This window comes from Mya arenaria, chromosome 9 (genome assembly GCF_026914265.1).
Source record: "Mya arenaria isolate MELC-2E11 chromosome 9, ASM2691426v1".
Lineage (NCBI taxonomy): Eukaryota > Metazoa > Mollusca > Bivalvia > Myida > Myidae > Mya > Mya arenaria.
In genome coordinates, this window is record NC_069130.1 from 14,698,332 (window position 1) to 14,725,949 (window position 27,618).

Sequence of the window (27,618 nt, forward strand, 5' to 3'; positions counted from 1 at the left end):
ATGTGATACACATATGACTTTAAAATGACCCAGTTGCTTGACTATTGACTGCTTGAGTATTCATCCTGATAAATCGAGGGAAAAAATTAAAAATTATCGTTGGTGAAACAATGATCAATTGAGAATGGTAAATAAACATTTGAATCCATTTCAAGTTTTTACTTTGTTTATGTTTTTACATAATAATGTAATAATCTACATTGTGCTTATATCTGGAAAAAGCAGTTAAAGTACAAGTACAAAAAACATTTGAAAATAATATCTTAAGATTGCAAAATTAATGTGCTTCTGTTTACTCAGCTGACTAATGAAATGGCTCAAAAAGTATTTTATGTTTAATATGGATAATATGTTTTATAATTTTTTTAATTTTTTTATTTAAGCTTCGTATACATAATCAACAGGTATTTGAAAACAGATTAAGCTTTTTCAGGGCCACTCCAACGAACTGTATGAAAATGATGATGCAGAGTCCATGATAATCGGAACGTTGTTTTTCTTTTTGTAAAACAGAAAAGCTATGAGTACAGTTCAAAAATTGCCATGGAAGTATTTGTGACTTTGACGAATCAACCCGAGTCCCAGATGTTTATGAGGGCGTTTTTCTTTTGCATAAAGGGAAATAAACATCATCATAATCATTGCTATGAAAATTCAATTAACCCCATAGAATAAACTATTGAAAAACAAGCTAGCAAAGCTTTGTAATGCAGGAGTACTCGTATTCAACTTCTCCACAATCTGCATATTGCCTTAGAATGTGCCCAATCAGAAGTCAGTATTTCACCTCATAAATTATTCACGAGTATGCGGTTTTTGCAGTTGTTTTGCACAGAGTATCTAATTGAGTTGTATATTATAAAGAGACTTGGTCCCCAGGATGTAAACAAGAAGCATACTGCAATTAAGACAGTATTCGTTTTTTTTTCCTATAATATAATTTGAAAGTGACGAAAGCTGTTTGCCTATACATGTAGAATCACCTTCGAGTCTGATTCCTGGGTAAAATCATGTACACAGGGTAGGAAACAATGAAAGGCAGACTCCTTTACCACTGGACGACTCTGACTATCTCACCTACCATTTATAGAAACAGCTTTAGCACATAGGCATGTGGCCAGATATTAATTAGACCTCCCAGTCATTAGCCAACTTCCTGATAAGCAGTCCTTATTTGTACAGGCCCTTTTTGGGGATATTGGAAAAACGGCAAATTTGTATACCAGTATGACCTTTAGATTAACATTGCTCGCATTAATCTTGGCCAAATCATTTTGAGCATTTAAATAACGTATTTGTAATGTCGTCAAACACGTTGACATCAAGTAGTGGATAGAGTAGGCCACATGCTTTTACATGCGGTAATGGGCAATTTCGGCCAACCTTGCGCTAAAGGGTTAAAGACCTTCTGCTTATCTGAAATGAAAAGCACCAGTGAAAATTCACACATTTTATTCCACCGCAAAAACTACAAACCTGTTTAGAATTTTGCTGACACATCCATGCGAGACTTGTAGCTGCCGGGAGATCTCGCAAGGTCGAATTCCTTGCAGGGCAAGCTGCAATATCTGCACTCTGAGGTGATCAGGAAGGGGCCGCCCATTTGTAAACTCTCGTCCATATTGGTTTATATTCCGGGCTGAAAATGCAAATAATGACATTTTTTTTATTAAACTTTGCACTCAGACAATGCACATCAGTAAACACTTTACAATATTGGCTCCCATTTTGGTATGAAAAATTTATAAGATCTGCATGAATCCTGTTATTTTTTTTCATTTGAAAAATCTGTACTCCTGATTTGATTTATAAGGAGGCTACAATTTTACAGCATATTGGTAACTATGGATTAAAATGCACAATGATTTCCCGTAAAATCTTATTTCTGGTTTTCCACTGGTAAAAATGCGCTAAGTAATCACACAGATCACCTCAAAAGGCTTGACCATCAGTAAAATGTACAGATCGGTCCAAAAAATGTAATCTATCTTTACCTAAAAAGGTCAAGGTTTCGATAAAAAAAAGGTCTTCGATGACCAGGCCACATGATTATGAACAGTCTCATGTCTGAGTCAAGACTCAGACTCAGAAAAGAACCCTTAGTAAATTACAAAGATTCATTTTTACTCCATTCATTTTACAAAATTAAAAATAAATAATTGTATAATTTTAAATAGTAATGCAATTAGTCAAATTTAATCATCAATACTTAACGAGAAGGCAATCTGCAATGAAACGAAAATTTGCAGTTTTGCCACAGTGACACAAGTCTGAACTCAGACGACGGTTTGTAATCGTGGCCTCTGGCTCTCTCACTCACATGTCTGACTATAGGCATTTCGTCACATTTAATTAAATATCATTGCTGTCCCCACAATTAATTCTTAGACTAACCCCCCCTCCCCACCCCCACCAACAAAAAACAATTGTGTGGTTAGGGTTACATGCATCTAGTCCCAAAACATGGAGGATATTTTTAATTTATTTTTTATTAGGCTTTATGTTAGAACCTTATTCACATCATTGGTGAATAGTATAAAGTTGTCGTTAGTATGGATCTTTTTAAAGATGCACTCTCACAGATTTACCGTTTTTACAACTTTTTTATTTTTTGTCTTGGAATGAAAATATTTTTGCGTAAATTTCTGCAAACCAGTGATAAAAGACTGCTGACAAAAAATGAGATCATAGATTTTCATATTTCCGTTCGAAAATGTATGTTTTATGGCTTAAACCGTTACTAACGGTTTAAGAAAAATGCATAAAACACCAAATTTTGAACTTAAATATAAAATTCTGCGATCTGATTTTTTGTCAGCAGTCTTAAATAATTGTTTTTCATGAATTTTTGCAAATAATAGCTCGTTCCAAGACAAAATATAAAAAAGTTGTCAAATCGTTCAATCTGTGAGAGTGCAGCTTTAAACTACAAATTATAACACAATTCTTAATTTTTTTTATTTCAACGGGCCATGAAAACAATTTGGTTGGTAATCATTAAAGGCCGGTTAACCCAAACAAGAAATGATTTTTAGGCCTTATTAACAAGAATGCATTCATAACCACATCAGTATTTAAACAAAATTAATTACCATCTCCCTCTTGCTTTATTTTTCTCGCCTCTTTTAAGGCTTTCTCGTCCTCTGCATCCATAATGCTGACTATCGGTGACATTCTACCACCCATTGACACATCGTCAGTTTCCATAACAACCAGGGGTTCTCCCTTCGTGGTTGCTATGGAGATAGGCATCTGCTGGGCAACGGTGGTTTGTTCCTTTACTAGATTTACCGCAACACTAGCTGTTGGCTGAGATGCTGTGGTTGTTGTTGTTGTTTGTGTTGATTGTTGTTGTTGCTGCTGCTGCAAAAATGGAAATATGCATAATCTGAATGTTCACATTATTTTTTAATCATCAAATACACAAAAGCTGCAGTCACTTAAGTGATGTCTAATCACCCAAAAAGCATCCAACCATTTTGAGGAGTAAAAGGTATCAAGACCCCTCGAAAAGTTCTTCGTTTCCACTACCATCTCAAAAAAATCTTAGGGTAAGTAGGTAGGTAGGCATAACTTTTTTTTTTTTTTTTGAGAACCAGGATTCACTACCAAACCATAGCATGTTGCTATTGTAGAAAATTTCGAACATAAAATGATAATTTTTTTAACATGTTCACTAAAAAAAATGCACATTTTTAGGAAATTGCAAAAAAATTCAACACTATTGCATATAAAGTGAAGGGTCTGGATGAAATTATAGAATGAGTCAGATTAGTGTAAACAAACTGTTATTTTACACGTTCGAAGTGACATCTAAATAGGGAAGTAGATTGAACCATATCTTTCACACCGTCATTTTTTTACATTTCAAAGAAGCTGCAAAACCTATATCCTGTTTCTGTTGCATTCGTGTGATTAAGTCATTTAACCACCAAAATTATTTTTCATATTTCTAAAGACTGCCTTTTGACAAAATGGAAATATGTTAAAACGGATGTGATTTTTTAAAACATGTATATATTTTTGCAAATGAAACACTCACACTTTGTTGGTTCAAAAGTATTGACTGCTGCAATTGGAGGAAATTGAGATACTGCTGCTGTAGCAAAAACTGGTACTGCTGGGGCGCTAGCGTCACTGCCTGTCCGTCCGTTGTTGTTAGAGTAATCGGCACGTTCGGTATTGTCAATGTCGCCATGTTGGCTGCCACTTGCTGTGCAGAATTTGGTTCAGTCTTTGCAACAGTCATCAGAGTTCCATTAACAGCCTCTGTCTGTGGTGTAGCAACACCATCAGTGACTTTAGTTTCTGTTATGGCACTACTTTCAACAGCGGAAGCTACAATGTCTACATTTTCACCTGCTGTCAAGGTTACACTTGTATTTTTCACAGTTTTTGCCCCTGATTCATTAAGAGTAACCTCCACTTGAATACTCTTTTCAGGAGATGGAATCTTTGCCACAGGGATTTGGAAGTTGTCGTCTGCAGTCAGTTCAGTATATTCTACAATTTCCTCTACTTCAGTGGAATCCTTTTCTTCTTTCGACATTTTGGACTGGTTATTTTAATCTGGACATCAGAGCAATGGCATCTCATCAGTGTATCATAGTCTGACTTCTTGGCACCTGAAATAGACATCGGAGATTGCCATAATGACACATTTTATAATAAGAGGTAAAATTAAACAAGAAACTAGGTAAAATTAAACAAGAAACTATCTGTTCACTTATCTAGCTGGGGACATATTCAGTAACCCCCTTAGATTTCTCTTAATTTTAACCCCCTTAGAGTTTTCTTAATTTTAAGATTAGAATCCTAGTGTTTTGATTGGACTGTAAAATTAACTGACCAATGGAGTGGATGGATTCAGTGAGGCATGTACATTGACATATTCATGAAAGGCATTCATTGCTGAATTTGCTAATTGTTAACAGGTCAATCTGCTTGTCCAGTTCATTTAAAAAATATTCTTATTCCACCACAAACGGCGGGGGGGGGGGGGGGGGGGGGGAATTTCAGTCCCAAAATGGGCTAACCCTCCCCCCCACCCCTCTGCTTAATCCCACCCCTGGAGCAGGCCAATTAAATTAAAACTCTAGGGTCATTACTCAATGCTTTACCATGCTTCAAAATCCAGCAAATTCTATTTCTGGACAAAATCTAATTTCCCCCAGGGTGGCAGTATCATCAGTCCATCAAAATCCCACCCCCTGTCTAAAATCCCTCATATGCCAAAGTGCATAACTTTGGAAGATTTGAATGAAATCTGAGCCATATAACTGAATTAAACGTGATATGCAAATATTAACTGATGGTTTATGATAACACTATTAAAAACTTATGGAAAGTCAACTGATAAGCATCATATAGACACATATGTCAAAGCTGTCTACTGTCTGAAATTATCAATATAAAACTGAAGACAAACTTATTGCCCTTATTTTGATAAAATCTTCCAATATCTTAACTTATCATTTTTAAAATGTTATTTTACTTCATCATCATCATCATCATCATCATATCATCATCATCATCATCATCATCATCATCATCATCATCATCCTTATCCTCCTCCTCGACATCATCATCATCATCATCATCATACATCATAACCAAAACAACACCTCCATCATCATCACAACAATCAGCACTACTTAAATCAAAATCAGTAACATTCAAACGAATTACTTACAAATCAAAAATTTAAACCTCCATATAACACATTCAATTAGAAAAAAAAATGAATAGTATCTGAAACAAAGTTGCTCATTTATAGCTGGGAGGGTTTAGAAACTAATTAAGCCGACACACGTTAGAACGTAACACTCGAGCGCACAAGTCAGTGTTCGGCAGAGCGTGAGAAACGAGACACACCGATACATGACCAGGGGGCAAGAACATGTAACATGTGGAAACACGACACATTCAAGACTTCAATCTTTTCGCTTAATAGTCTATGTAATAAAGACTTTGAGGAGCCTGGCACATTTATTTTGTAATTCAAGCTATCAATTTTATACAACTTGACTTCATATAATGTCAGACAAAATTATCTCTCTTTCGGGTTGAAGTATTGTGTAATCTTTTTTTTTTAAATAATATATTCTCAAATATTTGGTAGTCAAAGGAAAACAAATTTTAATGCGATTATTCAAGGACAATTTTCGCAATAAAGATACCAGATGACAAAACGCCAGATGCTTTTCATGGCAAATAGTTTGAAAAGAAAAATATTTATATGTCAAAAACTGAGTTTGGTAAGTGATACAGCAGACCACGACTCAAAGTAATAAAAATCCACTTCCTTGTCCAAATTTGTTTGCCGTAAATAAAATTTGCTATTTTAGATTTTATTAGAGTTATGCATCAATGAACAAAAAATGCTCATTTGAAAGTGTTTTTATTTTCATTTTTGGGGGTAGAAAATAGCACTGGGATAACAATGTTGGTTCTTGTCCAAGGGAGATAATTGTCAGTTCAATATTTAAGGGAGGTAATTAATATAATATTTCGGGCGGAAATAACTGTGTGGGATTTATGAAAGTTCTTTTCCAAGGGAAATAATAGTCAGCCAACTATTTGGGGTAAGAAATAATTGTGCAAGATTAATGTTAGTTCTGCTAGTAGATAATAGTCAGCGCAATATCTAAGGGAGGTAATAACAATTGCATCAGTGGGTATGAAACAACAGTTGTGTATTAATGTTGTTGTTTTTTGTCCAACATCTAAGGGAGGTTATTACAATAACATCAGTTGGTATGAAACGACAGTTGTGGATTACTGGTCTTTTTTTGTCCAATACCTAAAGGGAGATAATAAATATAACATTTTGAAGCAATGAAACAATTGTGAGGGATTAATAATTCTTTTTTGTCCACGGAAGATAAGAGACAGTAAAATATCTAAGGGAGGTAATTACTATAACATTTTGGAGGTATGAAATAACTATGAGGGATATTTGATGCTTTTTGTCAAAGGGAACTTAGAGACAGTCCAAGATACAAGAATCTTTATTTAAAATCCGGTATAAGTTGACTAGAATCACTAGCTCAATGAACTATTTTACAACATAAGGGAGGTAATTACTGTAACATATGAATAAATAAAGGGAGATAATTTATTTTGTTTTTACCTTCAAATTGGTATTATTGTTGTATCTTATGAAATACTACAAAACATTTCTTCTAGACTGTAAAATGTTATTTGGGACATATTATAAGCCACTGCATTGACAAGTGTCATCAATTATCATCAGTTGCCATTCAGAACCATCAGATAAAAAAAATGTAATATTCAAATAGCGGAAAAAATATGTGAAAGATTATCTACAATTTTTAAGTATTTATGTTTAACATTTCAATAAAAGAGCAATTCAATATTACCTATTTCCCGATTAAATTATCCATAAATGATATTTCACTTCATGTTGAAAAATTTATTGAACATTTATCATCAACAATTTTCCACCAGATAAAAGTCACCTTAGCAGCAAATATCGAGGGTTATATAACCGTATCAAACTTCATGAAATAGCTGAACTATTAAATAAGACTAATAAACAATTTAGTGACCACTAAACCATGCCATGATGGATCAATATAATCATAATCATTCTAAAATCAGTAAGCATGATATTTCAGTTGGACAGTTTTATCATTCAGAACTGTAACTCTCAATAAGATCAATTTTCTCAATAGGGGTGTTTTACAGTTGATCGATTTTTAATTCTTGTAGAAAATAATACTGAGCTATCCTATTTCTAATTTTTGAAGAAATAATCGAACAAAGTTAAACAAATTCATGCTTGTGAGCAGTTGTTAGATGCGTTCCCCGATATTTCAAACAATATCAATCAAAAAAACTTTCAAGTCACATGATAATGATTTCAAGTATAAAATAAGGTTGGGCAACAGTATTTAAAGTTCATTTGTTTCAAATTGCTGCTAGAAAATGTTTTGTAGGGTTTAAATTTAACACGTCAATTAAGGAATTACTACATGTAAAAAGAATTAGAAAGCATTTGAATAAATTTCACAGTAAAACACATGAATTTACTAGCAAATGTTATAATTATGCAACATCTTTTGTTGTTTTTTCATGGAAAAGGGGCATAACTCATCATTTTATTAAAACCAGAGTTAGGTTATGGATCTTTCCACACATGTACATACAATCTATTTCAACATGTTAACCAAGTCTCATTTAAATAAAAAAATATTTTTTTATATAGATCTAGAATGTTTTTTGATATATTTTCGTCATTGACAAGAGAAATGTTTTTGCATGAAACAACGATGTAACTACGCAGAGGATATCGAAATACCTTTACTCTTTTTCTTCAATAATTACATTCAGTCAAACAAACAAACATTCCATAATATGAATTGATAAATTCTGCCCTTTTTTAAATTTTAGAATTGTTACAAAAATTATACATACTTTTTTTACAGGACCAATTTCCACTCTTTCATTCACAGTTTAAAATTTAATTTGAACAAATACCAGGTCTCTTTTTTCAAGTTTTGCGTTATACCATAATAGAATAACAAATTCATATGAGCACCGAATCGTGGCAGTTTATTGTGAAGACAATATTAGCAGTTCAAGCGAGGAGGGAAAAAACATAACAATAGCGTTTAACCGACCGTGCAAATGTCGCAGCTTTAGTTACATGAATTTAGGCTCCATTTAGTATGGGACTTATGGTTTATATATAGGTTTAACTTTGTAACCCTCATTGCACCAAAAATTCTACTTATATTACAAGTATGTGATATTTAGGTAACCTAATAAAAAATATTAACGATCCAAACAATATTCTTTTTTAATGTGGATCTCACATAATGCAAGTTTTAATTATTCATTTTAAAGCTGCACTCTCACAGATTGACAGTTTTGACTTTTATTTTAATTTTTGTATCAGAATCAGCTGATTTTGGCATCAATGCCTTCGTTCAATTGTGTCATAAAAGGTAATTCACAATATCGTAAATCTCATTTGTTTGGGAAACTGCCGAAACACTCATTTTAATTAAAGTGTTAATAACGCTTTTAGCCATAAAACGTCGAACTGAACTTCAATATGATAAACTGCATTTTGATCTTCTTTCAGCTGTCTTAAATCACTGGTTTCCAGACATTTACGCAAAAAATTGACTCAAATCAAAGTAGAAAAAAATAAAAAGTTGTAAAAACAGTCAATCTGTGAGAGTGCAGTTTTAATGCTATTGGATGTACATTTTGCATGTAAAAAATGATATTTTCAATATCAAAGAAAATCCCTTACAAGATAAGTCTCTTCAATTGTCTTTTCCGATATTCACAATTTATGGGGATCTGAAATGGTGCTTATTTAAATGCTCAATTATTTTCTGACATAAAAAACATTATCATCAAATTTTATCTGCAATATTTGCACTGACAAAAAAAACCTGATTTCAGAATGACGGTTAGCGATTCCAAAACTTTGCAAAATCATTCCACACTTCTTAAAGCTGCACTCTCACAGATTGACTGTTTTGACAACCTTGTAATTTTTTCGTCATGCAATGAGCAAATGTTGTATAAATGTCTGGAAATCAGTAATATAAGACTGCTGTCACAAGATAGGATGGTAGTTTTCATATTACGTTCGAAAATTTATGTTTTATGGCTAAACGCGTTACTAATGCTTTGAGAAAAATGAGTATTTAATGGCAGTTTTCCACGCAATTGAGATCTGTTTGTGAGTTTTCTTAAATGCCTGATTTGAAGGCATTGATGCTACTTTCAGCTGATTTTGTGACAAAAATGAAAAGAAAAGTCAAAACTGTAAATCTGTAAGAGTGCAGCTTTAAAATAGAAACCATTTAAGAACCATTTAATAGAAATCATTCAACGATACAGTAACAAAATAGACAGCTGGGTTAAATTCAGATACACATTCATGAGCATGTAAAATTTCATCAATATAATTTAATCATGCAAAATAAATCTATATAAGGAGTTTTTCTCAGAGGTTTTAATAGTGCTTTCAAGCAATGGTTTCCACGGTTTCCACCCACATACCTTTACAGAACTATTTTTACCTAAAACACCCATAAGGTTTCCCTGAATAATGATAAGGACCATTTATTTTTCATGGTGTAATACTTTTACAAAGCATAATATTTCAAGCATATCTGCCATGCCTTATTTTAGAGCCAAAAATATAATAAAAATGAGCATCCTGTATTGTTGTGATTATTTATTAGTATATTATTATATACCAGCAGTTTTAAATAGAATTAATATGCTTGATATTACATGATTTATGAATTGAACCATATGGCGTATATTTAAATGACTTGTATATAAGCAAAATTTAATAGCCAAATAATATAGTCTCAATTTAATATTCATGAATATTAAAGTATCATTATTTTCATCTTTTTTTTGTGATAATCTTTAGAGATAGATTTGTATATATTTTCCTTCCAATAAAAATTAAGCTTAATGTAATTTGACAAGGAAATAAAAATATGTCAAATATGTTGCCTATCCTAGATGAAATTTAACCTTAACAATTAAAAAATAATTTCAAACTGCATAGCCTCAAAAAACATCACAGAAGGAGATACCTGTCCTGTTCAAGATTAAGACAAACTGGAGTTCTTGAGCTAGACACACCTGTTTTCCAGCAAGATACCATGATCTGGAGCAAAACATCCATGATCTGGAGAAACCAACCCAGTTCTAGAGCAAGACAACCGTAAGTTCCGGAGCTAGACACACCTTTTTTCCAGCAAGATACCATGATCTGGAGCAAAACATACATAACCTGGAGCAAAACACTGGAGCATAATTTTGCTGTTCTGGAACAAAACATCTTTTCGTTAACATCGCTATTCTGGAGCAAAACATCCCTTCCGGAGTGAAACATACTTATTCTGGAGCAAAGCCCCAGCTGGGGCAAAACATCTGTGTTCTGGAGCAATCATCCCTATTTTTAGCAATACTCTCTGCAGTTCTGGAGCAAGACTTTCGTTTAGGGAATCGAGACAGAGCAAGATATCCAGTTCTTGATCCAAACATACTCTGTAGCAAATAGCCCTGTTCCGGAGTGAAACAACCCTTTATGGAACTATGAACTCTCTGTTCTAAAGCAAGGAACATCTATTATGGAGGCTTGACACACCAGTTGTGGAGCAAGGCACACCAATATTGGTGCCTAAGAAGGGCCGTAAAAAACACTGATATATGTGGCGGAATATGGAAAATGATAAATGTTTAACATGATAAATAATCTTAAAAATGTTGGAAAATGAGATGTTGCAGAAGATACTTCACCTACAACACTATTTTTCTGAATATGTGATGTGTTAAAATAAGTCAGCTTTAAACATGACAAGCTAACAAAATAGCCTTGTTGATGTTTATCTAGATAACTTGGATAAATGTCAACCTAAATCAAATAAATGAAATATTTAAATGTCATGGCCCATTGAGTCTAACAGAGGCCCCACTAAATTAGGTGCTGGGAGACTTAAACCATGAAACCAAATAATCACTTTTCGGGTATTAAGTGATCGACAATTGTACCCATAAATAGAGCCGTGCAGTTTCATGAATAGATAATTACCGAGGCGTTTCGTTAAAACTTTATGGGATACGATGATTGGCTACCCTAGACTTGCGATTGACAAACGACACTTGTACGCAACTTTCACCTTTGACTCTACCCATTGTAGAAAATACCTTTGCGGAAAAATCGTTGAATCTGAACCGAAAGGTATTTTGTAGCAACTCTTTTGAAATCGGTACTTAGACGTTCAGGTTCATGAACAATCGACAAATGCCGCAGTGTCCCTTGCCAATGAAATAATTACAAGGAAGAAATAAGTTTGCGCCTTATTTTTCGCAAAACAAGCAAGCAATCGGATACACGACAATTTAAGTTTTGCCAGTCGAATGCACAAGTGGAATTGAAAAGCCACAAAAAGGCTTGCTCGGTAACCGGAGATGGTCTTAATCCTAAATCTTCCTTGTTCATCAAAGCGTGGTAATTATTGTCAAAGACTTAGGAACAGCATTTAAAACACTTTAACTAACATATGAGTCATAGTGAAAACCAATGACAAATGTGTTTAGTCACTGATTTTGAAAGCCCTTTGTATAGCTATGCAAAATGTACCTAAAATAAAATTGAAAACCTTGTCAAATACCAAGTTTCAATAAGTTACCTCCCTTTAAAGCTGCACTCTCAAAGATACAATTTTTACAAATAAATATCTGCAATCCATTGATAAAAGATTGCTGACAAAAAATCATATTGCAGATTTTCAAATTTCCGTTCGAAAAATAATGTTTCAAGACTAATAGAGTACATAACAGTTTAAGACAAATGCATAAAATATAAATTTTTGAACTTAAATATTAAATCTAATTTTTGGAATTAAATATCAAATCTAATTTTTTGTCAGCAATCTTGTATAACCGATTTCCATGGATTTTCGCAAAAAATGGCTCGTTTCAAGACAAAAAATAAAAAAGCTGTCAAAAATTAAGCTAGGGCATAAAAACTTACAACTAAGACAAAAGCAGTCAATATTCAATTAAAACTAACCTTTTTCAATTATTCAGCTATAAAAATATATGGATTTTATCTGGATATAAAAACAAAATACACAGGAAAGTACATGAAATTTGAAGTTGAAGACCTCTATTTGACCAACTTTTCATCACCAATATAGCACTATAGTAACACTTTTTAGACATGTTTGATTATCAGCATTAACACGTTACCATGGCGACACAATTTATAATTCTCACTGTGACAGCAGATGGCTGGTATTGGTCACACGCTTACATTTGCAGTCGCCCTGCCACTGGACACAAAATCAATCACCGCTTGGATGGCCACTGGTCACTTATTTACCTTGATGCATAAAGACATTAATCATATTATCATCCCTTGACCAGGTAAACATGACTATGAATTAAGAGTAACCCTAAAACAAGGTTAAAAGTCATTTATTTGTATTATCATCTGTTTCTTTATATATTACCTTTCTATTGAATATATCAAAAGTTTGAAAGCCTGAAATGATGGAAGCCAGGGCTTCTAAAAACCTACAATTTGCCGGTCTGGACCAATTTCGACCAGACCTGACTGATTTCAGTAACAGAAAATCGTAAAAAAATTGGCAGAAATTTGTTCATTTTTTATATATTTTCAGTCCAAAAGTCGGTAAAAATTATAATACACCTGGTCTGTCATTCGCACATCGCCAAAACACTCCAATAAAAGTGACAAGATAACCATATGATCACCTGAAGTCTGATTTAGATTCCAAACTTTTTGGGAGGAGCAGAACAGGGTCAAAGTGATGGAAGCACCCTGTCGCAGAAGCACGTATACCTGGCTCTCTTTTGAAAACTCTCCTGACTTCAAAATGGAAGCAAACTTGCTGAGTGTCAACACAGTCAACAAATAAAGTAACAACCAAAAGCAACCAGTACACTTTGCATGCTGGGTAAATTGTCGTCTGCTCAAAAATGTTGTCTGGTTTATTCTAAATTTCGTTCAATTTACTTAAAACTTTAGGCATATATTGACTGAGTGGCAAACAGCTTGGAACCTGACCAGGCGCCGAGTAACTCGGCGTCTGGTCTGGTTCCAAGCTGTTTGCAAAGCCTTTAAAATCGCCATCAGCAGTCTAAGGGTTAAACAATCAGACAAATCACATTCATGTTGATATTGCTGGTACTAAACTAAGAAAAAATGTCCTTGTTACAAAAACTGTAATAATAGATGTTGCGAAAACTTGCGCGTGCGAACTACTTTTTGTGTGAAAGGTTATCCATGTATGTGTCCATTTTACAAGTTAAGGAAGACATTTGAAAAACAAAGCATAACGAAAATGAGTTGTACACGCGTACTGGTCAGCAAGCTTAAATGTATTATACATGTTAAAAGTGAAATTTTCCAAGTCTATAGCTAGTACACAAAAACTTTGTTTTATGGTGGCGACGATTAAAGGTGCTTGCTCAAAATTAAGCTTTTTTTAATTTAACGCAATTTTTTTGTATGACAATTTGAAGTAAGGCAAATCATTACAGAAGTGTTAAAACTAAGTAACCAAAAGCTGGAACCAATCAGCAAAATGGTGATTTTTGCTCAAATATTGTCTTTGAAGACCACAGTTTTTATAGTGTTAGCAACGCTAATGTTTACTTAATGGCTCTGACTTGTTGTGTGATTGGTTGATAGAATTATGACATGATGTTATCCATGTATTGTTAAGAGGTCAAAATATCCACATTTTTTGTGAAAGTCCTGAACCTAGTGGTAATAAATCAATTTTTTCTTGACTGAAACACCGTGGGTTCGCACCCCACTAAAACCAAAATACCTTTTTTTTTATACAATAACTGTATTTATTTTCTGCAATTTCAATATAAAGTCAGTGAAATAATGATAAAATAAGTGTTTTCAGATGAATAACTGGAAAACCTTATTTTTGGTCCAAAAACATGAGCGAGTCACTTTAAGATTGATATCTATACATTCTATTATAGGCAGCAATGAAATAATGGTTGAGAAAATCTTGATAATCGTTAATTGCAGTCGTTACCACTAGAAGTTATATCTATACTGTCATAACAATGCAAAACACATACAAACAAATATATACAATTACAAATACGATCTTCAGCTCTCTGATAAGTTCAAGTGCACTGCACGACTAAATCATTCAAGCATGCAAAACGAGAATAATTAAATATAATCCACCTTAAAAACAAGAAAAAATATTAAGTCTTACCTTCTTAACGATCTGATACACTAAGTAATCTAACCTTAACCCAGGCAACCAGCGTGAAACCAATAAATGATCTTGATTAGGCTTGCTTGTTTTTACATAGCTGAGTATTTACAATGTATATAGACCATGAAATTAGCCTTGCTGATAACAGCCAAGTGCACAGTGTAAAATTAGCTGGCTTTAAGTATTGACCGTGACATCGCGTGTTTTAGGCTTTAAACAAATATGAAGTCTGATAAGGCCTGTATGATGTGATAAAGGTTTGTAACTAGTGCACCTTAGCTAAGAGTTGGATGTCACAGTTGTGTGACTAGCCAGCTAACCATGGTGATGTTATCTGTATTGACTGGTCACAGCATGCAGCCAGCCCTGCTTTGTCTGTATAATTTATAGGAAACATTTTTTTTTTATAATCAGAGGTTTATTTCCTCAGTGTATTACAAGGGCGATTCATGCCTCTTTCTCACTGAATATTTCCTCAAAATCATGCAGTTTTAAAATGAGGTTACCCCGCGAAATTCTTCCTTTTTGTGCACCCGTATATTTTTGCAAGTGGGTTTCAAGCTTCCTTCCAACATGGCGGTTCATGTTTTTTCCTCAATAAATATTTGCTCAAAATCACACTCTTTTTTTTTTATAAATTCTTAGGTAACCCTGCAAAATTCTTTCTTATTGAGCGAGTGTGTTTTAAGCTTCCTCCCTAAATGACAAAACACACTCTTTAAATCTATGTCATGATTCATGGCATTAAATATCATTACTATACAAAGACCACAGCTTCGATATAATGTATGGCTCTATAACGAGATCAATCAATCAATCAATTAAATAATCGATCGATCAATTGATACTGGTGATAAAAACGGCCCTAAATGTAACATCCAAAAACCGATCGCTAGATGAAAAACCCCGATACACATATAATCTGAGGTTTACAATATCGATGGCCACACTTCCAAAAGTTGAAGCTACAATATCCCATGTTTTCAGTAGCAACATTTTTGGTAATTTGATAACACATTTTTTTACAAAATGCCAATATCACATTTTTTGTAGTTACATTTTCTGAAGGTACGACATTTTTACTTCTCTGTGAGATGTCCAATCATTGCTCAACATTTTGATCACATGACGCATCACCATTTCCTCATTGGACAATTTACTCTGCATTCTGCAGTTAGATGCGGCTCGCCTGTATAATTTTAGTGATGTAAGAATTCCGAAACATAAAAAATGTAGCTTCGGCATTTTTAAGTGAGGCCATCAATATACAATTAACCAAAGTAGTATAATAAGCTGAAGACAGTGCAGAACCGTGACTTCATTTCTATAACTTAGTATGCTATAGCATACTTTATGCACTTGCAACTTGAACAATGTATCCGGTAATCAAATTCTCGCTTGACAATCAAGTGCTCCATATTCGATCTGATGATATTCAAATCCACTCTCTGAATTTTGCAAGGTGTGTCACCATAATCAATCACAATATATTCATAAAATTTCACTGAAATTTTGCAAAGTATACAACCCAAATTCAAACTGTAATATGAATATGCAAGTTTGTGTTACAGGCGAAAGATTGACAAAAGTTGCTTGCTATGCAAGCTTCTGAAATATATGTTCAAACAAGAATTTTTTTGATACATCAAGAATATATTAACAATCCCTTCTAATATACTGAATTCAAATTATACACAATATAGACCTACTAGTCTTTCAACATTTTAGGATATTATTTCTACATCTGCATTTAAATCAGCAATAAAGTCAGGCATCATTAGTCAACCAATAGCTGTCGTATATCAACATTTGTTTTAAACCAGTGAAGCTTGGGAAAGATAAAAAATTGACAAACAAGTATGTAATGGCATGTTTAAATGATCACTAAACTTTAAAGTATTGCATGAAAACATTGGGCTAGGTTACACAGCTCATGAATGCACAATTTAGATTTGATTTAATGTTACATTTGTCTTGTAAATATCAATTTAAACTATTTTGCATTAATGTCTCTCCATAACTGACAGAAAACTGAGTTGACTAAGGGGAACAACTCTTACCATATGAGATTATCAAGAGTTAATTTGTAAAGGGCATACAAAATACCATAAATGTACTAGAAGAGGGCAAGCCCTAATAGAGGAGCAGGGGGTCTGTAAAAGGGTCTATTTCCCAAATTTGATACTTGAACAATGGTTACCTTAAAGCTTAGGTTAAAAAAATGCAATTTTTTCATATATATAAAAAACATAACATCAGCCGCCATTTGTTTATAGTGCACATATAAGCAAAAGCAGCATCTCTGTTGAAGACATGCATATAAACCCATACCCTATGGTATAATTTAGGTTACACCCCACTTATGTGGATTTGAAGCGAAACATTTCTCATTCTTGCCGAAAGTTAAACAGAATTATAAAAAGTTTGATGAAGCGAAAACAATGGGTCTGTTTAAGCCTGCAGGATACTAAAAGTTTTGCATCTAATAGGAAATTAATTTTAATTTTTACACAGTAATTATATTAATTTTTGCCAGAAACATAATGTTTCTTCAGAGTGGAGTCAATTGGAACACTTAATGGTCCAAATAATTAAACCTTTTTTTTCTTTTCTTAGATTTATAATATCAATCACCCTCTGCTCTGGTGACTTTGAAAACCTTTAACCAACTTCTGAAATAAAATACAGGGGCCATATTCGTATGTAAGCATCTTAAGTAATTTCCTAACTTAAAGCTGCACTCTCACAGATTGAACGTTATGACAACTTTTTTATTTTTTGTTTTGGAACGAGCAAATTTTGCGTAAATATATGCAAACCAGTGATAAAAGACTGCTGACAAAAGAACAGATCACAGCTTTTCGTATTTCCGTCCCAAAATTGATGTTTTATGCATTTTTCTTAAACTGTTAGTAACGGTTTAAGCCATAAAATATTAAATTTGGAATGGAAATATGAAAATCTTTGATCTGATCTTTTGTTAGCAGTCTTTCATCACTGGTTAGCAGTGTTTAAGCAAAAATTTGCTAATTCCAAGACGAAAAATACAAAAGTTGTCAAATCGTTCAATCTGTGAGAGTGCAGCAGTGCTTTAAGTCTATTTCTTCGAAGTTTCAGTCCTATGTACGGTATAAAAGTTTTTAACACTGTTATAGTAGATATTTTGAAGTATTGTCAAAAAAAATAATGTATTTAAGAAATCATTTAGTTTTTTTATATCAAATCACCAATGAGGTTCTTAAATCAAGAAAGTGACTTATGGTCATTATTAGTTATGGAATGACTTAGCATACTTTATGAATTCTAGCACAGTCTCCAAATCTTTCACAAAGGGAGGAGTCTTTAAGCGCCAAACAAACGTAACTTTAATTCCATCTATTTCAATTTACAGTCACTCGAGTCTTGCATCAAAAGCCATTGAAAATCAGACAAAATGAACAAATCCATTTTTGCTTTAACCAGCCTATTTTATAATCCCACTTATGAAAAGTTTTATTATACTTCAATACCTCGCTTCCTTTTGTCGAGGACCGTAACAACGCAGGCATGCATGATCAAATAACGGAACACGTCCATAAAACATCTGAGCCATGGCACCCTGTCTTAATGGGAAGATTAATTTCTTTCCATCTTTGGAAATGTATGAGTATTTCCCATTGAGATGGGCACAATGTGCCACAATGGTCGTTGTGTAGGACTCAGATAATAAGTTAAGTTACAAGCGCTGATAAGAAAGTAGACACATTAGACCAAGGAAAAGCTTAAAAATTCGAACGTAGAACATCTACTTGGCTAACTGAATTAAGTCAGATCCATATTTTATGAATATATATATATATATATATACAAATTAGTTCGAAATATTGAACTTGCATTTTCATGTAAAAACAAGCACAAATTGACTACTGAGAAATAGATAGCTTAAGGGTCTTCAATGAAGATTTACTTCCTGTCTGTCTATATGTATAGATTACTGATATCAGATTCTGTAAACATAGGTTAAAATTCATCATGGTATTAGATTTAGTTTAACGTATGTATTCCAATTTAGGAGCAACTTTACTGCGACCACTCGAATAATTTATTTTAATTAAAATTAGTGTGAATTCATGGATATAACCGACTTATGTATTGTTCAAAGAAGTCTATTCTGAACTTTGACATCAAGGCGCAATGCATGAATACTCAGACAAAATTTGGCTCTGATTGGCACATTTAAGGCTATGCAAGTCACAGATGTAATGAGTATGTCATCATTTTGTTTAATTAAAGGCAAATATCCGTGAGATTGTTTTAATCTTATATATGATCTATATCATGGATATCGATGTTTTTTTATATAGTTTTCACTGTTCAAAGATCATAATTGTCGCAAATATTTTAAGGCCCTGACAAAATACATTTGTGGATTAACATCTTTGACAGTAATCTGAATATTCAACTGTGTCTATTGATAAATAAAGACATCCCTGACTTCTGGAAACTTCTAAAGCTTAATGCACCAGTCAATTGCAACCACGGGCTCTCCCAGGTCCGGGGGTATACCCGGGTATACCCGGGGAAATGGGCCGTGTTTTTACCTTTCAGGTGGCCCCGCAGTGCCGGGTGAATGCGGTGGTTTTGTCTTCGTTTTAAATATAGCGAGGAATGGGCCTTACCTAGGGTCCCTGGGGTGCGGGGGCATTTGGCGGGGATTTTACCATCTGTTTGTCTCTGCAGAGTTGGGATTTTAGCCGAGGTTGGCTGGACCGAAAGTCAAAGTCCCCGCTTTTCCCCGGACCTGAGGGGGCCGTGGTTACAATTGACTGGTGCATAACAGACCTAAGAAGCTTATTTCATTTCGCTAACCTGATTTTGATAAATAAAACTTATTTTTTTGTGATTATCATACTGAAAACTTTAATAAACAGTCCAATTACGTCCAAAAAAGTTACTATTACAAAATTTACAGCAGAACAAAAATAGTGAGCTTAGCTTAATTGTGTTATAACAGACTTACGAGATTCACGAATAGGACGACCCTTATTCCTTGAATCAACATGGATATCTGCCTTTAACGGTTGAACTTAACAAGTGAGTAAGTTTCAGCATCTTTGTTTAAAAGGAGTCAAAATTGTATGATGTTACTCTTTGTATAAACAAATATTGAAAAAGTTTTTAAGAACTCTAAACTCCACATTACAGATTGCATTGTACATAAACTTTTCTAAAGTCAGCTCCAAAAATAGACGGTAATATTTACAACATAAGAAGACTTGCTTTAACTCAAACCACTTAAGTCTATTTACTTCCCAATTAAGTTCCTGACCACAAAATAATTAGCCATGGTAATTTTATTATACCAGTAATCTATACATTGAATCAATCAATAATTAAATGAACTTGAAAACAAGTACACAAATTAATAGTAGCTATGGGCAAAAAATAATTTCCATTTCATGCAATCATAAATATAATACATACATGAAACTTCTAAATCCTGACATAAAACTGAACTTAAGGCGAAAAATAAAATAAATAATCTTACCTTAGTTCCTGATATTATTTATAAGTCTTGTACAAAAATTCCTTTAGGCTGCCAGATCTTGTATTCACTAATGTTAAGGCTCACTGGTGCATGAAGAAATACCCAGACCGAAATCAATAGCATAACAGATCCGTTGGCAAAGTTTCTCCCTGGCTAGTCGCTAGCTAGCCGTTGGAGCATTCGAATCTATAATTCATGCATGACAACCAGCCTATGCCTGAATAGCTACAGCATTATCAGTTGAATGAGCACAGCTGTGTATAAAACCGTTATCAATATCCTGTGAGGAGCCGCATGGGGTAACTGTTTGAGAATAATTGAGGTTCCATAAGGGACTGGCTGGCTTGTGGTAAATGTGGTTCAGGGTTCGTTTTTCTCCTGAAAGTATAAAACAACATGCAAGAATGTTTAAATGAATCATTTTTTTTAATTTATTTTTTTTAAATCATCAGTTAAAATCAGAATAGGGGTTTATGGGTTTATGATACATGCAATAAATAGTTTGTCAAATCAATGATGTTATAGTGGAGTCGGTTATGGTAGAGTCTATCACGTATGTATTTAATTTAACAGATTAGGCAGGGCACTTGCCATATTGGGTTATCAACAAGTCAGTGGGTCATGACAGATAATTCATGTCACGGTTGTCAATACAGTGTTAACAATTATTAAACATGTTTTATTTTGTCTGCTAGGTACATTACAATACATTGCTTGACATTACACTAAGCAATCTACATTGTATCTTTGCTATGGTCGGTGCATTTAATATTAATATCCAATTGTTTAAAATTAAAAAAAAATTCAAACCTCTCACCTTTAAATACAAATACTTAGATATACTCAAACACCCTCGAGTTTGAGAAGAACCTTATAAAGCCTAGGGCCAAATAAACATAACTTGTAACATGGTGGTTATTGTTACCTGCTGACAAGAAACAGGCTTTAAGGTAGGATGGGAAAACAATTTATTTTTTTAAAATTTAATAATTTTATTGTGAACAATGTAACAAAATACAAGTAAAAGTCTGTTTCACCTTGTACAAACAACTGCGTGACATGGTTAATTATAATTTTCAATGGTTTATGAAAAATATTTATAAATTTTGACCCGTTTTCACTGAAAAAAAATAATAAAAAGGGTTTAGACTTGAAAAAGGGGTCATTTGGGTTACCTTAACCATAACATTATTTTGATTTGGCCTAATTATAAACCCCCATATTGGTGAAGGAACCTAAACTCCCCATCCCCCTAAACAGACACACACATCAGTACCACTTGAGACCACTGAACAGTTTTTTTTGTTTTGTTTATTTATCAAACTAGCTGAACAGCTATTTTAAACCATTTTTTTACCACTTTACAAAAACATGTGTTTTAGGGACCCCCAAAACCGTAAGCTTCAAAGCCATACACTCCCTCCCTAAATAACCTGCACACACTTCTACCACCTAAGGTGTTCCATCCCACCGCCAACCTACCGCCAGCAATACCAAATCTACTAAACCTTCATACATCTACCTAGAACCAAAGCCTCCCCTATTCAGTATTGCCACACTTCTGCCAGCTGAGGTGTTCCATGACCCACCACCAACCAAACACCAGCAATTTCAAATTTACTAAACCTATGTACATCTACCTAGAACCAATCCTCCCCTATTCAGCATTGCCACACTTCTCCAGCTTAGTGAAGGCGTTTCATCTACCACCCAACCAACCACCAGCATTTCCAGATCTACTAATCATACATCTACCTAAAGAACCAAAGCCTTCCCCATTCAAAATTGCAACACTTCTGCCAGCTAAGGTGTTTCATCTACCACCTGCCAATCACCAGAGGTTGTTATTGCGCAATAATTGACCAAGCGACAGGACAGGAAATGTCTGTCACCCTGAACTGACATGCTTCACTGATTAGCTCAGTGGGCCACAGGAATGTCAATAAATTGAAATAATAATTGACTGCACAGCTTCCTCTGACTTGAAATATATCATAAGTCATTATTTTGGGTTAAGATTTTGTTATTATTTCATATGACCAGTGAAACTTTTACATAATGGGAAAATGAATTGAAATGTTTTATCAATATACCAGCCAGGAAATAGAAGAGTTCCAAATATCATATATTTCAAAGAAGAAGAAACAGACATTTCTTGACAGGGATAGGAGACAGGCAAAAATCCCCCCCTTTACAAAATTCTGCCATACAATATTCACTTATTTACCACATATATCATAACAAGTGTATAAGATATCATTCAATTACATCTCACATCATTTTTACACACTAACTATATAAAAGCTAGTAAAAATGCATAGGTTTGTTTTTGTTTTTTTTCAAAATGGGAGAGGGGGGTATACTGTCCAGGAATATTATTTTGTCAAGGTTATCGGGTACAGCAAAGAAGGCTTAAACAGCTCGCCCCGCCTCCTACCACCTCAAATAAGGGCCGCTGGACTTATGAGACATCTGATGATCAGCTTTACTCCCGACTCCTTTTCTATCTAGCAGATGCCCAACAGGAAATGCATTCAGCACCCTTTGTTTTAAACTAGCTGCTAGGTCAGCAACCAGCCAAAGAGTCCTGTGCAGAGCTCGAACCTTGCCCGCCACTTGCTTTATAAAAAGAACCTTTATAACCACTAGGCCACAGAGGCAGTCATCATAATGTATCCATAATGCACCAGTCAATTGTAACCACAGCCCCCCAAGTCCGGGGAATAACGGGGACTTTGACTTTTGGTCCAGCCAATCCCAGGTAAAATCCCCGTCCTGCGGAGACAAACTGCTGGTAAAATCCCCAAGAAAGGCCCCCGCACCCCAGGATACCTAGGTAAGGCCCATTCCCAGCTATTTTTGGGGTGATAACAAAACACCGCATTCTCTCGGCACTGTGGGGGGGGGGGGGCACCTGAAAGGTAAAAACACTGCACATTTCCCCTGGTATACCACTGGGGGGCCGTGGTAACAAGTGACTGCTGCATAAATTTTGTCCTTAAAATATTTGTTTTAATTCAATTTTACGCTTATTTTACTTTTGAACCAACATGGATAAATTATGCCCATACAACTTTGAGCAAACAGTAAGGACAAAAGAAACTGCCGAACATGCCTTTGAATAAATAAGCTAATGCCTTGATATATATTTGGAACCGGATGAAAAACACTTCGCTAATGGTGCATTTCGTGAAATGAAGTATGCTGCACATTGTTTGAAATTTCAGCTGGATTTTAATTGACCGTAGCGCCTTAAGTATGTCATTAGCATAAACCTTTAATTTGTAACGTAACTTCAATTATTTTGAAAATGAATTTATAAAAGGAATTGAGAAAGCTTGCACTAGAAAAGCTTATGCGCACAAGTCATTAAGCAGGCACAAACAACTTGGTAAGGAAATACGATTTTTAACTTTTATAGCTGCACTCTCACAAATTGAACATTTTGAAAACTTTTTATTTTTTGTCTTGAAATGAGCCAATTTATGCGAAAATGCATGGACACCAGTTATATTAGACTGCTGACAAAAGACCAGATCTCAAATTTTCATATTCAAAAAATGATGTTTTATACATTTTTCGTAAACAGTTAGTATTACTCTTTAGCCATAAAACATTATTTTTCGAACGGAAATATGAAAATCAGCGACCTGATCTTTTGTCAGCACTCTTATATCACTGGTTAGAAGATATTTACGCAAAAATTGGCTCATTCCAAGACAAAAATAAAGAAGTTGTCAAAACGGTAAATCTGTGAGAGTGCAGCTTTAATTGTTGATGGATATTCTTTAGAAATATTTCAAATTGATATTATACACTTATAGCTTGATGCAAAAACACAAATACATTTGAGGCGGGGATATATGATCGTACAAAAAATAATCTATTAAATGTATACAATGTTCAGGTAACAATCTTTGAGGAGCCTAATAAATGACGCGCAAAAAAATCGCATAGAAAATCCCGTTATCTCCTCCAGATTCATATGGTTTCCCAATTCTCGAGCAGTCATGCAAGAGAGCATTAATATAAAGATTAGCACGAAAAAGCCTTTTGCCTAATGCAAAATAAGTATCCTGCTCACTGCTGTCTGACTGATGCATGCCTGTTAAATACCTATGGGGCAACTATAAAGTTCTTTTGTCCGGTTCCCTGCACACAAAGGTGTGTTTAGGTATGTTGATTTCTAAAAATATTTTTTTTTATACTTCTGAGGCCACTCCTTTTTTATTTTTTGGTTTACAAGAATTTTTGGGAAAAATGTCCACCGGGCGGTCGAAAAAAAATAGAAAGGAAAAAAGGTCACAAAACATACTCTTAAAGGGTAAAAATCAGAGAACAACATAAAACATTGAAAATTTATATCATTTACATGACATTTTAAATTTTTAAACTGCTATTAATGCATGTTTTAATACACTCAAAGTTTCAAAGTTCTAATTAAACACACAGTTTAAATCTTACACACTGTGCATATAAAACATCAATGAAATTGACTATAAAACATGTTTACATGTATAAACTACACTTTTTATCAAAGATACATTGAATATCACTCAGCAAGACATTTGTTAAGCTTCAAGGGTATGCTAAAGCAAAAGTGAATGCAGAACACTAAACTGAACAATATTAAATTGAAAAAAAGAGAAGGCAATTTTACGCATTAAAATACAAAAAATTGCACTGTATTGAAACAATACATAATATTTTCTAAACATTGTTTCAGTTATTTCAATATTGGAAAATGCCAATAAAGTGAAATAATTACCAATTTTGTAAATAAGGAAGTAACATTTTATGAAGACATTTGAGCTTTAACATTGTGAAAGCAATTCCTGAAAAACTAAAAACCAAACTAGACCTAGATTTGAGTTTTAATAACCTTTACCATGGTGGGTCCTAGTTGTGTGTAACCCCATCCATGCTAAGTTCGGATATTTTCGGACCGAGATATTTACCATGGGATGTTCACCAAATCCATTTCAAATTCAAATCTTGCAGCAAATTACCACATCAGTACATAAAAATCAGATAACAAAATAATAAATCTAGCATGTGACTTAACTTTATGTACCAATGATAGTAACAGAGAAATCCATAATTATGTATCGGATATTTTCATCTTCTCCCAACTCCGCCATTTTGTGTATACACGAGTTCACAGGGCATCTATACTTCATGCTTGTTTATTTTTTCATTTTAAAGAGTATTCCTTGGTTACAACAACAAATCTCATTTATAGTGAAATATCAAGTTCATTACAAATTGAAATGGACTTATTCAAAATAGTTTTCCGTGATGTTTTATCTAAATGTTTTGCACACAACTACACTGGCATTAGTATTACAATGTCATTGAGACATGTGTTCAACTCTTTTATTGTTTTTACTCTACTATTAACCCAAACATGAATAAACGTGTAATCTAGAATAAACACAAGCTTTACATTGACTCAATAACAAGTATTTCCAAACCATTTTGTGATTTCAAATCCATAAACACCATCGACCGAACTTGTGAAACTAGGTCACCGGTGTCAACTTAGAAATTTTACTTTCGATTTCACCACTCACACTTAGTGCACTGTTATTTGATATTCAACCATAAAATGTTTTTCTCACACATAATTTACAGATATTTGTGTCTACTAATTCGATGGCAGCCGCTGACAATTTTATTTTTTATCTATAAACAACAATATTTTCATGACCTAAATTGGCGGGGAATAACAACAATCACGTGACAGTTATTGTTTGTGTCGGCTGTTAAATTTGCCAATGTTTATTGCTATTGTTATTTTAACAACTCCTGCATATTTTAATTAATTATTTCATACAACGAATGACTGCTATCGTCAATTCCGCCATTGCCATCGGCGCTGCCATAACAGTTGACTGGCTCACATGCTATCACTATAAATTGGCAAATACGGCCACGGAACAACAAACCAGTCGAGATCTACTGCATTCGTACTATTATCTGTGCATTTTTCTTTCGTTTCGCACCAAAATCAACACGGTCGGGAAAATAATTTTGAAAAAATAGTGAAATTCATTTTTTATTTTTTTTGTACTTTTCGGAAAATTAGACCCGCCGGTTTTGTAAACCAATTTATATAAAAGTAGTGGCCTGAGGGGTTGACTCATGGTTTGTAAACTGCACAAAACTAAGTGTTGAAAATCATAAGGAGTGTTAAAACTAGGGATGGAAACCGGATACCAAATCGGTATCCGGATATTCGTATCAACTATTCGAATACTATCCGGATACTCGTATCAAATTGTTTTCATAATAAGTAAATTTCCTATTATATGTCACCCACCTTCTGTTATTTGACACAAGTGTCCACTTAATTTATAATTCGTCATATGGCAATTTCACTTTTTCATTCATTCTTTCTCAGTCTTAATAATTTATAATGTATTAATCAAAGCTAAACAACTCATTTTAGGTCATAAAACTCATGATGATTACCACATAAACACCTCGCGAATTTGATAGTCACTTCGGCCGAGGTGGTTGCTTGGTTACTGCCACGTGCTTTCGAGTTTGTTATTTATCAGCAGGTTTCTTGTTAAATGACGCTTTGATTATTTGATTAGTCGATTGTAATTTTATTTCATTATATTGTTTGATTTTATGCAATACCTACAATTTCTGCGGTGTTTTTTTGATGAAGGATATAATTGCGGAAAAGATAAGAAGACAAAAAGACGATCTGATTTTTCTTTATTTACATGCGTGTACTTTTTTATTTATCAATAAACTAAACATGTTTACATATCGTATAAAAAAAAAATAGTGGACATGGTGACGTCAAGAGTTGTCTGCCTCATGGTGGACTTTGAAGGCGTAGTCGGTGGACTGCATACGGGGTGTTTTTTCATGTGATTTCTAAGATTTGAAGTTCCACCACAATATACCAGTTTAACATTACACAGTTGACACACAACACTTTTACCATCCTCGGATTTTGTGAAATACTTCCAAAAACTTGAAGTCAATGTTGGAGGCATATTTCCGTTGTCATGATACAGGAATAATAATTCAAAACACAATTACAAGATGCAAAATGATGGAAATTTGATTGAAAAGTGAAAAGATAAACAAATTTGTTTTTATATTTATTGTTCAGATAGCAATAATTTCTTCATGCATATTCATCAAAAATACGATTGGTCATTAATAGCTTTGATTGCACGACCCTTATCTTGTGATTGGACGATCGATTCCTGGGGATTAATGATCAATCCGTTTAATATCAACTAGTGCCAATTAGTGTCAATTAAGCACATCTGATATCAT

The 27,618-nt window shown here is 33.9% G+C and overlaps 1 protein-coding gene across 6 annotated transcripts in view; it reads right to left on the minus strand.

Moving 5' to 3' along the window:
- The window catches only part of LOC128246596 (uncharacterized), a 58,176-nt gene that overhangs the window by 19,591 nt on the left and 10,967 nt on the right, over positions 1–27,618 (minus strand). Inside the window, exons 2-5 of one of the 6 annotated variants that reach the window (XM_052964868.1) lie at positions 20,314–20,691; positions 4,043–4,625; positions 3,093–3,360; positions 1,477–1,639 (exon numbers count right to left, since the gene is read on the minus strand). In XM_052964868.1, coding sequence (XP_052820828.1) covers positions 1,477–1,639; positions 3,093–3,360; positions 4,043–4,549 — 938 coding nt within the window. In that variant the 5' untranslated portion in view covers positions 4,550–4,625; positions 20,314–20,691. Of the gene's footprint in view, positions 1–1,476; positions 1,640–3,092; positions 3,364–4,042; positions 4,626–5,692; positions 5,826–7,382; positions 7,402–8,439; positions 8,573–14,783; positions 14,900–20,313; positions 20,692–27,618 lie in introns of those variants that run through there. The other 5 variants (XM_052964863.1, XM_052964866.1, XM_052964865.1 and 2 more) reach the window with 5 other exon arrangements.